Genomic DNA, 13192 nt, shown 5'->3' with positions numbered 1-13192 from the left:
TGTTGGTCTTTGTAGCATAAGAGGCAGATAACCAAAAATTGAGCTGTCTATCTTTAATAGTAGCCAAAAAATCAACAGACCGACGGACAGGAGGATGGAAATTTGGAATCAAAGGGTAGCTTTGCTTCTAAATATAAGACAGTAGACAGTTTTACAGTTGAAAATAAAACTATTAGGTCAGAAATAAAATAGCTAATCTTATGACATTGATTATGCGTAGATACCGTAAAATAGACTGGATACAATACAATCATTACGTGACGGATAGACGTATGTACACATCCTTGACATATAGAGTAGCTGCACTAATCAAAATATTCATTTTTTTAAATTTGTAGTAATTTTTACAGAAATAGCAGACAATTATTCGAGAGCAAAAAAAGTTGAATCCCCTATAAACAGCGCAGCAATAACAATCAAATACAATCGTGTTGAATATTAATATTTTAATGTTTAAATGAAAACTGGTTAAGTCATATAAGCAAATCATATAGGGAATAACAAACATAAATAAATTTTGAACAAAATTTATTTTTGGGAATTAAAGGAATTTTTGATTATTAGAAATTATATTTTGGATTTATTGCCATTTATGGAAAATATAGCGGGAAATAATCATTTCTAAAAGAAATCCAAACTTTAAAGGCTGCTATTGGCAAGGATGTCTGTTTTGGTACACGGGCTGACGTGGCCGTATACGAGATCTTAAAGTGCAGAAGCACAATTTCCTCACTACTTCCCGCATGAACAAACGCAAGTGCAGTTACAAATGGTGTATTTATTGACAATACCACCATAAAACGGTGGGCACTGAAATAAAAATAACAAAATTGATACAGATATATTAAAATGTTATCAAAACTTTTAAAAAATCTTATTGTCTAAAAAACGAACGAGGTTTCGTGATTTGCAATAAATTTTTAAAAAGCGAATAAAAGATTAAACTTAAATCTTCAAAAATCAAATCAAAAACATAATACGAATTGATAATTTTTAGATAGAATCATTTTAAATAACTATAAAAATGTTCTGTTGCAAAAATAAATCAATTACTTGGTCTATTTTAATAAAAATAAAAAAATTAATTTGCTTCCTTTGAAAATATCATTCCATTCTAATTTTAAGGCTTAAAGAAGAATTAAATATTTACCAAATCATTGAACATAACAAGCAGGGAAGCATTCGAGGTATATTTAGCACGGAGCATAACACATTTTCTGTCAAAACATGATTTTTCATACACACAAGCTCCGTGTCTCGTGGGGGGAACAAAGCAATAGGATAGTTTGTTTACATAACGCGCATATTATTGTTTGAAATGCCGCGCACTATTATGAAGTTAGCGTCCCTTCGGTGCCCTATTGGGATAAGGAAAAGAAAGAATATGGGTTCGAATCCACGCCGGGAAACATACTATTCAAATACCAATACAATGTCCAAGCTTTTTTTCTAATGAAGGGGGGGGAATATTAAATTAGCTTTTTTTTAAAGGTTTATTTGGGCGTAATCTAATGTATTTCCAAAATTTTGAGGTGCCTATTGTTATGGGGGAATAAAAAAACCTTTATCCAAATCCCCTCACTGGACTTCATTGGCCAGCGGTCAAGCGGCTGTCCAAATGTAAGTTCCAGCTCCGAAAGCGCATACCATATGGATTCACGGAACTGACCTACTTGTAGAGTAGCTATGATACTGACAAATGTATAGATAGGTATTATTGTGGATTATAAAATGTATTTAAACAAAAATTATAGATATTGAAAGAAAACTATAGAAACAGTTGTGGATAATAAAATACATAAAATAGAAAAATATCTGTGGATACTCAACTACACTTGAAACAATCAAGGATATTCAAATACACTTGATACAATCAAGGATATTCAAATACACTTGATACAATCAAGGATATTCAAATGCACTTGATACAATCAAGGATATTCAAATCCACTTGATACAATCAAGGATATTCAAATACACTTGATACAATCAAGGATATTTTAATCCACTTGATACAATCAAGGATATTCAAATACACTTGATACAATCAAGGATACTCAAAAACACTTGAAACAATCAAGGATATTCAAATACACTTGATACAATCAAGGATATTCAAATACACTTGATACAATCAAGGATATTCAAATACACTTGATACAATCAAGGATATTCAAATACACTTGATACAATCAAGGATATTCAAATACACTTGATAAAATCAAGGATATTCAAATACACTTGATACAATCAAGGATATTCAAATACACTTGAAACAATCAAGGATATTCAAATACACTTGAAACATTCAAGGATATTCAAATACACTTGATACAATCAAGGATATTCAAATACACTTGAAAAAATCAAGGATATTCAAATACACTTGAAAAAATCAAGGATATTCAAATACACTTAAACCTGATAATTTATTTATTTTTTTTTCAGGGCTCTGTATCAACTAGGAATACAAGAATTTTATTTTGGGAATTGCTTCGAAACCGATTAATATTCACTGGAATAGAACCGGTTCTCTACTGAAAATCGCGTATATCATCGTATTACAAACAATTCTCTGTGAATGATAAAATAAATTTCATAAAACGTATACCAATATTGTTAGCCAAGGCCTTACTATTAAAATTGTTATTATTTGAATTTACTGTTTAAACCGTATCTAACAACTTTTTTTATGGATGTGGTTGTACTTAAACTTTTTATTACGTATGATTTTTTTCTTATAATTTAAAATCCATAAATTTCTCAATTTTGTAGAAATTGTGCTATACCGTTTAAACTGTTTTTAACCTATTTTTAAAACATATATCAAAAATATACTATGACACCAGTAGAATTAAACTGCAGAGCCTAAATTTGAATTAAGTCCCCAATAAACTTTTTTGAGGGGATTTAAAAATTAATTTTACTGTTGCTGTGGTCTTTTTTGGTCAGAGCAAAAGGTCTTTTTTTATTTGGGTAAAATTCGTAGCTTTTAGAGTGTTTTGCTTCATATATATAGTATTCTGGTATAGAGTAAAATTAGGCCTTTTGATTTCATCTAAATTAATTCATTAAAAACTTAATTCTTTACAATATATCAATGAATTAACTTTAACATGCTTGTTTTCCATCACTTATTTAAAACACAAAAAAATTGGCTGTAAAGGGTTAAATAGTGAAAGATGACAACAAACGTTTACGCAATACAACAAATTTTTTTTTGTCACATATACAAATATGATAAAATATAAGATTATTCAAACATATCTTTTTAAATATTTTTAAAAAACATGTATCTTTTATGTGTATAGTTTTCATTCTTTTAATTTTAATTAAATAAAAATTATTTAACTACATTGGAAATAAGTCACTTTGTGAAAACACTCTTTTTTGAATTGTAAAAAACTGAAATGAAACGAGACTTTTAATTGGTTCAGACTTCAGAATAATATGTTTTATTTTAATGTTAAATTTCTTCTATATAAATTATTGTTTTAGAAAAAAATTATTTGCATCGAACAGAGTAGAGTTTTTATTATTGTATTGATATAATCTGAATCACATCAAATTGTTCTGTAAGAAACAATTTAACCCCAAACTAAAAAATGCTTTTGCTTCCATCAAAATGATCACAGCAACATATAAAATTGATTTTTAAATCCCCCCAAAAAAGTTTATTGGGGACTTAATTCAAATTTGGGCTCTGTAGTCTGATTCTACTGGTGTCATAGTATATTTTTGATATATGATAAAAAAATAGGTTAAAAACAGTTTAATCTATAAACAGGGACTTTTATTTAGCAATTTATGGTTTTGGTAAATTTATATTGAAAATGTCTTTGGAAAGGTAAGCTTATATTATTATTTCCAACCCCAAAGTTTTACCCTTTAGACATACAAAAAAATTTAGAATACTATCTTACATAGAAGCTGAATTAACAACATTATCCCCAGTCCTTACCTCCCCCTTCCCATATAGATTGAACACAGGATCAATAGCTAACATATTAATGCACATGATGATGCACAAAATTACCCCTTCGGTAGGTTACTATTTATGGTTGAAATTTTTGGACACTCAACTTAATGAAGAACTAACAATTCAAAATTCCCCAAAATTGTTGAACCAACAAAACTGTTATTATAATACTTTGGGGACTAGTGTATTAAGCAACTTAATATACCCTACCTCCCTGGCTGTAAACCTTTGTTTTTTTCTAAATATTTATCTGTGTTTCAGTTTTTTCTCTCTCAAATTCTTTGTGTAGAATTTATTACATTGATTCTTTAGAAATTTTGGTAAAATATTTGGTTCGGCAGTTGAATTCAAACTTTCCCCATCCTTTATTTTATCTTACGAACTATTGGTATATGTATTGCTTTTTTTTAGTTAGGTTAAATCAAATATGGTTAAAATCCCTTCAAGGATAGCACCCAACGGGGTTGGAACCCGTCCCTTTCCCATTTCTCCCATTTAAAAAAATGGGAGAAATGGTCCACTCGATGGTTATAGAGACTTTACTGAATTTACTGAAGAAAAAAAAAATTTCGTGTTAAATTTGACCAAACTTCTGGGATATGATAAAGTATTTCAAATTTTTATTTTGAAAATATTAAATAGGACAGACAAATTGATGGATAATTAAATGGGAGGCGTACTATCAATATTGACAAGGACGTCAAAGCTTTTTTTTGGGTAGGGGGGGATTTAGGAGTGGTAATTCAACCTTTTTTACCAGCAAAAACGTTTTAGCCTAGGGGTTAAAATTTGCATTACCCCCCCTAATATAATTTTTTTTGTTGAGGGGGGGGGGGGAGGGTACTAAAAAATTTAAAGTGAAGGACTTACACATAAATGACAGGCAATCAACTGTTTTTCTATACTTTTAGGAATAGTTGTTTATCGCATCGGATTATAGACAGATCTCCGCGGAGAGTAAAATTAAAAATTCTAAGATAATTTTGTCATGCCCGCGTCTACAAAACATATGTTAATTTTACAATTTTATGAATTATTTGTAGAAAATTGTCTATAATACGATACGATACATGCTTTTCTGTATGGCCCAGAACAGGTTCTAATCCAGCGGATATAAATTGGTTTCGAAGCCATATTGGAATAAAGATTCCTCTCTCTGAATTATACAAAAATTCACTTATGAAATTTTATTAGATCGAACAGTTTTATGAAAGTTTTATTATTTAAAATAAATTTTAAATAACGGATACAAATAAACAATAGACAAGGATGCCAACATCCATAAAAAAAACAATTATTTCATACAATTAAAGAAGGTAATAAAGTACGAACATTCAAGTAATGATAAAGAGTTGCAAAGATTTGCTATACCTAATTGTGATTTAACAAGTATGACAACATCCATAAAAGCGAAGCTCTGAAACGGTAGGACAAACGGACATTAACACTTGTATAATGTCAGAACTGAATAATCAGAATGCGAATGTATAAGAGTCAAAGCAAAATTGTAAGTAAATTTGTTGAAAAACTGCTTGATACAGGATAATGATTATGGACATACTTACATTTTTAGGACTTGATTTAGAGTTGCTTCGCTTATAATACTGTACTTTGTTGTCCCAGGAATCAGTATACCAAAAATCAGACCAATCGGATAATTAGGTCACATACAAATTTGTTGTTAAAAATGTAAAAAAATCAACATGTTTAAAATGGACGTACGGACATTCTGGTAATGATTATAGAGTTGCTACGCTTTCTAACTCGTACCTAACTATTACAGGAATCACCATGCAAAATTTGAAATCGATAGGACAATTCTAACATGCCTAAATTAACGAAAAAGGCTATTTAAAAAAGTAAAAAATCAACATTTTTAAAATGGACGTACGGTCATTTTGGTAAAGATTTTAGAGTTGCTACGCATTCTAAATCGTACCTAACTCCTAAAGGAATCACCATGCAAAATTTGAAATCGATAGGACAATTCTAACATGTCTAAATTAACGAAAAAAGCTATCCGTGACGGACGGACGGACGGACCGACCCTAATTATAGAAAAGCTTCGCTTTTAAAAAAGCTTCGCTTTTAAAAAGCTATCTAAATGAATCTTCTTTAAGACAATTTACAGATTTATCTAATATGTATATATAGGTTTAGTTAAAATGGCAATGGTAATGATAAAAGTGAAAGATTATTCTTTAAGTTAAAATGTCCGTCTGAATGTCTAACTGTCTGAAAAGTAAACGTAATTTTCTCAGCTTTTATTTAAGATATTTAACATATAATTTATTTAATCTGTTAGTCTGTTAGTAATGCCACAAAATAACAAATATTTAGATAATTGAAAAGATTCGTTTTATGCTATTACATACCTAAATATTTAAGATCCTTTACCCAGGAAGGGAGGGGACAATGGGCTGTTTCTCACACTAGTCCCCAAAGTTTTATAATATCTAATTCGTTAAGCTTAGCAACTTTGGGGACTTCTATTGAAATTAGATTGGTTGGATCATTAAGTTGAGTGTCCAAACGTTTCAACCACTTGTTGTAATCTACAGTAATTTTATGTATATACTAGAGACACATATCAATTTATTGGCCATTGTCTTATCCCTTTATTTCCCTGTCTGTTACCACTGAACATAAACTATTTTTCACTTTGACCACCCATGCAACTTATAGACGTTGTCATCCTTGTTAAACTAGAATTTGTATACGTCAATTCTTTTTTATAAATACTTGTAAAAAATGTGACAGACCGAACAATTTGTGAGGAGGTTGAAGGGCAAAAAGATGCAAATATACCAGTTGAGGCCAGATTAAGGTATATATATCTATCAATCTATCTATATTGTTATCTGTCTATTTATCTTATTATATATTTATTAATTTATTAACGATCCATCTATATCTTTTCTCTTATAACAAGAAGGACCTTACATGCAAATACACCAAATGAGGCCAGATTAAGGTATACCTATCTATCTATTGTTGTTATATGCTCTATCAATCTATCTATATATTTATCTATTATCTATTATCTTCATCCATATATCTATCTATCAGGGATATAAAGGGATAGGACAATGTCCTATAAATTGATGTATATTGTATATCCCCTTTTACCCCTTTTGTAGATTACAATAAGTTATTGTAATGTTTGGATTCCTATTGAAATAAGTAATTGAAATTCAATTAAAGTGCCCATGATTAGCCAACGAATAAGAAAATGTAATGATACTTTGGAGACTAGTGTAAAAAACAGCTCAATGTCCCCTTCCCCCCCCCCCCCTTTTTATATACCCATCTTTCTATCAATCTAAATATCAACCTGTGTTTCTATCTATATCTATGTCTTGAATTCCATCTAAAATCATTATTTTTCTTTTCAGAATGATAAAAGAAATTAAAGAAGGGAGAGTAAAGGTAAATTAGGATTTTTACACAATTTTGGTAAACATAAAGACTGTTAATTTTCAGTAATTAGCACAGCAAAAGAACAGTAAACATTTATATAGAAGTAATTCATAATATAACCACAAAAATCTAACAATAGATGTATAACTATAGATGAATAACTCAGACAAATACCTGGCCCAAGTGGTGGGGACAACGTCTGCTAGTAAATTGCATTTTGCTCATTTCTAGCGGCTTGGCTGTGTTTATATTTCCGACGCTATTGGCTAATATTAAAAGAACCAATTGAGTCAGAACATAGTCCCAACTTAAGATGAAATAGGAACGCTTTGAAAATTAGAGTCAGATACTAAATACTTCGAGAATGTACGCAAATTTAAAAGTACAAGGGCAAATAAACAATATAAAACTGTTTCTTGTAATTGAATTAATTTTAATTTTTTTTTATTTTTGTTGCGCTACTTATGGATATTTCTATATTGTAACTACCTATATATTTTTTAGGAATATACAGCTGACGATATACAAAAATATTTGGATAGAGTTCTGGATTTAGGTATAGTTGTTTATTGTTGCATCGCATTATAGACACCTTTCCGCGAATATTAAAATAAAAAAAAATATAGTATTAAAAATACTTTTGTTAGCCCCGAGAGGCCGAATGGTCTGTATTAATTTTATGATTTTTATTTTATTATTCGTGGAAAATTGTCTGTAAAACGATGCTATAATACATGATTTTTCAATATGTATGAGAACAAGTTCTTATCGAGTGGATATTAATTGGTGTTGAAGCCATATTATAAATTATTTCTAGTCTATTTAGTGATACAATCATAATAACCTTTTCTCATTTGTTGGCTTAACTACTTTGGGGACTTTTATTCACTTTTAATTGGTTAGTTCATTAAGTTGAGTATTGAAAAGATTGAAATAATAATAATTTTAATCTTCAGTATGAGTAATTTTGTGCATCATCATTTGGGATGTATATTGTACACCAATTTATCAGTCATTGTCTTAGATCCCTTTAGACTCCTGCGATTATCACCTATAGTAGGGCCCTCAAAGTGTGTGTCTACCATTTATCATATATAACCCAACCTAAGGTAAAAAAAAGACTGATACGATTACTTAACAAAAAAAAACTCCCCCCCCCCTTCCTTCTTATTTTCAATTTATTTCTCAATGATAGGTTGGAGGGAGGTTGCTAGGCATTTTATGGGAAACTCGAATAAACTATTGTTTCTATATTTTCAGTTCCTTGGGGCGAGATGAGTCAAAAAGATTTTATTAATTTCATAATGGATTCTGGTCTTTTAAATCAGGTTAGATATCAATCTATCTATCCATATTTCTATCCATCTGTTTATATATGTATATGTCTATCTTTCTGTTTACCCATCTGTCTACCCATCTGTCTGTCTATCTATCTGTACATCTATTTACCTATCAATCTATCTATTGATTTACCAAAAAATGAATAGATGTATAATCCATTCTCAAGTGGTGGAGACCCTTTTTGCTTGCTTTCTATTCTTTTGTAGGGACTCGACGCTATTTGCTGATTTCAAAGACCCAATACAAAGTCGGGACAGGGTCCCCGCCCTGTAGTCAGAGCTCTTTTAATCTAAATCTTTTAAACTATCTCCATATTTACCAATATAAACTTAGATCTATCTATCAATCTACTATCTACATTAAATATTTAAATAGTATTTATTTCTCTTTAAACTAAATATCAAAGAAATTTCAAAAAAATCACGTTTAATTTTTTATATTAAATTCTGTTTCTAACGAATCCTATTTAATAGATAAAATGAAACAAGGATGAAAATATCCAAGCTAAACGTGAATCTCTTCATAGATTTTCATGTACTCTAATAAAGGGATACCCGCAGCTGGCTAGAATAAAGACACTCCCGAATAACCCTCTTTGCACCCTTCTCTCCCCTTCTACTGGATAAATGAGGTCCATATTTGCAACCTATTTAATTTGACGACAAATTTCCCCTATCAATATATCCATTTTTGCGTCCCCGTTAAGATCTTGCTAACGACGAATCTAATTGAGTTCTCCATTTATGGAAGCTTCATGTAAATTCTGAGATTAGTTAAGACTATCCTATTTTTAAATATACGATTTATGGGATATTTTTCTGCCCTGGCCACCTTACAATAAAGAGCTTTTTGATGGGCGCATTTTCTTATTTTTAATGAATAAATGAGGAACCACTTATTAACCTTTTTTGAACATTCTATAGACCAATTGTTCAAGTTATTTACAAGATCTTCTTCAGGGGTCTAAAGGGATAAGACAATGAGCGATAAATTGATGTATATACATAATTATGATACACAAAATTATCTCTTCTGTAGATTACAATTAGTGATTGAAACGTTTGGACACTCAACTAAATGAACCAACCAATTAAAAGTAAATAGAAGTCCCCAGGGTTGTTAAGCCAACGAATAATGTAACGTTATGATAAAACTTTGAAAAAACGCGCGGCTAGAGCTAACTACACATGGAAGAACACACTTCTTTGTAGAAAATATATTTCGCTTTATTCAAGCCTTCTCAATTCTATAAAATAATAACCATATTTGCAAAAATTCTTAAGAAAACAACAAGCTTCATACTAGTTAAAATTAATATAAGTTTAACAAAAAACAAGTTAAAAATATTAAGAACTTTGAAAAAAAGAATTTTTAAAAGCAAAATAAAATCCAAATCTTTTTACTTTGAAATATGGTGTACCTAATTGTTTGAGAGTTTATGTACAACTGAATTATTTATTGTAATAGAAGGGGGGGGGGGGGGGGGAAGGGTTAGCAGATGAAAATTGGCGGTCAAACTTTTCAACAGTGGTAAGAATTTATACAACAACAAGGAAGAAAATATTCAAAATTTTGGTTGGGTTAGCATTTTTTAAAAAAATATTGCAATTTGCAAGTCAAATAGGTATAAATTATGTTACAAGAAAAAACAACATGTATTAGCAAAATTTACTTTCATTAACAAAAATATATAACAATAACAATAATTTTAAATTTTTCTGTTCAGCCCCAGGTGCTTTGTTTCAAATTTATTGATGAAGAAGGATTCTCGACATTTTCTGTACATGGCTGACTCCTGCCTGCAATTTTCTATAACAGATACTTTCATGTTGGCAACACTGTGTCCAGGAAGATTAAAATGTTCCCCAACTGCAGTTTTATTCAAGTTTTCATTTAGAGATCTGACACAATCTAAATGTTGTTTGAATCTTTCTTTAAGCTGTTTCCCCGTTTCTCCTACATACTGTTTGTATTTGCATTCTCTCTTATCACATGTTATAACATAGATGAGATTTTTTGTAGAGCAGCTGACTGGTGTAGAAATAGGTACCTTAAAATTATTTGCTGAGCTGTAGACAACTTTGGCTTCACGGACATGAGGGCAGGAGGGACAGTTAGGTAGGTTACATCTCTTCATACCTTTGACACTTCTTTTTTCACGTTCAGGTAGCTTTGATTTCACCAATATTTCCCGGAGAGAGCTGTGTTTAGGCTGACGATATGCAACTAAAGGTGGTTCTGGAAATATCTTTTTCAGTCTCTCATCCTTTACCATTATTTTCCAACCTTGTTTTAGGATTGTGCTGATTGAAGGTAGAGCTGGATGGAAAGTAATAACAAATGGTATTCTCTTGGTTGATACTTTAACTTTCTTTTCCAGGGCCGCATTTCTATCAATATTTAGAGCCTTGGCAATAGCACCATTGATTATCTGTAGGTTGTAGTTTCTAGAAAGAAGCAGTTGTTTAAGTTCATCTAGTCGTTGGATTAGTGTGTTTTTTTCAGAACATATTCTTACTAGTCTGTAACATAAGCTGAAGGGAATATTTTTGGTAATGTGTGCAGGATGTGCTGATGTTGGCAACAGGTACTGGCAACGGTCTGTAGGTTTTTTATAGATATCTGTGACCAAGGTTTTGTTTTTGATGGTAACTAATGTGTCCAGGAAAGGTATGGATCGGCTTGAGTGGCAGAAGCAGTCATGTTCAAATCCAGCAGGATAGGTACAAGGGAAAGGACAGGTGAACGAACTTGTAAATTTAATTGTGGGGTGGAGTGTATTGACCAATTCTAAAAACATTTGTAGATTCTCCACACTGCCTCTCCAGATCATAAACAGGTCATCCAAGAATCTTTTCAGTAAAATTAGGGGATTTCTGCCAGCTGCCACTTGCCTTGCTAAATTTTTTATCTTGACATCTATACTATGCATCATTATTGTTGCATAGTTTGGAGCACAAGCCGTGCCCATGGCTGTGCCACAAGCTTGCAGGAACAGAGATTTGTCAAATTCAAATATATTACTTGTGAGGACTAGTTGCAGAAGTTGAATTAGAAAGAGTGTTGGTACAGTTTTGTCTGGTCTGTTTTCTAGAGCAGATTTCATACAAGATATTCCATCATCATGGCGAATATTTGTATACAATGCAGAGACATCCATGGTCACCAGAATGTCCGTGTCTTCAATGTTTCCAGAGTCATTGAAATCTTTCAGTGTTCTGAGGAAATCTGGAGTATCTTCAATAAAGGCAGGAATTTGATGAATGACTTTTTTTGCATGAAAATCAACGAATCTTGATATGTTTTCAGTAATTGATCCATTACCAGAAACAATAGGACGGCCTGGGGGGATAGTGCCAGGTTCATGTTCCTTATGAACCTTAAAAATCTGGTAGAACCTGCCTGGGCCTTTGTCACTAGGATTCATGGCATTAAATTCGGATTTTGTTATCCATTTGTTGTTTAGCCCATCTTTTAATACAGAAACAATTTGGTGTTTCATTGTATCCAAATCCTTTTCAGATGATGGTTTGTAGTAAGGTAGCGGTGGCCCAGTTGGTTGCTGTTGAGAAGAAAGAAGGTGTTGATTGCAGCTGTTTACATAATCATCATAGTTAACCACAACTATACCACTGCCCTTGTCCGCAGGCTTAACTATGATCTGGCGTTCTTTCTGCAGCTTGACTAGGTTCTGGAGGGCCTCAAATTCGTCCTCTGGTAGATTTCTAATTTTTGGATTGAGGTGTTTTTTGTTCCACAGAGTTCTGTTTTGTAAATTAGATTCTACAGTATTAAGGAAAGTTTGTAATGGTTTAGCTACATTACCACGATTTGGAAAATTTGTCTTCTCCTGTTTAAATATTGATGGAATAAAATTACTGTCCTCAGGTTCAACATCATCAGTGTAGAATTGTTCTGCCCATTGCATTCGTCGACTGAATTTTAAATGATCTGATAAAATTTCTGTCATATCTATATTTGGAGGTTTGATACAAAAATTTAGACCTTTGTTCAGAGCTCGAATAGCTGCATCACTTAAATCAATGCTGGAGTAATTAAACACAATGTTGACTGGTGTTTTTTTCTGTAATCTTTTAAGTATTGTTGATTTATATTTTCTTTGTCTCGCCCCTGGTCTATTCTTCTTTTTTGTCACTCTAACATTGTTGGTCCCCACTCTAGTGTTGTCCACGTTTTGTTGGCTCGTATCTGTAGTTTCTGAGAGAGATATTATGTGTTTTAACTTATTGTTTTTGGTTTTTAATGCTTGACACAAAAGTTTTCGGTTTTGTTTCACTAAAAATTCTTGTAGATTCAGCTTGTCAATAGTTGTCACTAAACATAACATTTTATCTCTCAATTTATCTTGTTCCCTGTACAATTTTAAGCAACAGTCATTCATGTCATCAATTGAATTTTGTATCCAACGTTTTGATTGTTCTTTAGATTCTT

The 13192-nt window shown here is 31.4% G+C and overlaps 1 protein-coding gene across 2 annotated transcripts in view; it reads left to right on the top strand.

The window, feature by feature from the left end:
* Window positions 1-13192, top strand: part of LOC145328460 (uncharacterized) — a 66209-nt gene that overhangs the window by 29183 nt on the left and 23834 nt on the right. For both annotated transcript variants that reach the window (XM_080172158.1, XM_080172159.1), the window contains exons 9-13: window positions 2449-2465; window positions 6740-6806; window positions 7375-7408; window positions 7904-7955; window positions 8660-8727. In XM_080172158.1, coding sequence (XP_080028284.1) covers window positions 2449-2465; window positions 6740-6806; window positions 7375-7408; window positions 7904-7955; window positions 8660-8727 — 238 coding nt within the window. The remainder of the gene's footprint in view (window positions 1-2448; window positions 2466-6739; window positions 6807-7374; window positions 7409-7903; window positions 7956-8659; window positions 8728-13192) is intronic.

The sequence above is a fragment of the Acartia tonsa genome, chromosome 9 (genome assembly GCF_053477335.1).
Source record: "Acartia tonsa isolate MP-2025a chromosome 9, ASM5347733v1, whole genome shotgun sequence".
Taxonomy (NCBI): Eukaryota; Metazoa; Arthropoda; class Copepoda; order Calanoida; family Acartiidae; genus Acartia; species Acartia tonsa.
The sequence above is the reverse complement of the archived record's forward strand: the minus strand, read 5'-3'. Positions and strand labels throughout refer to the sequence as shown.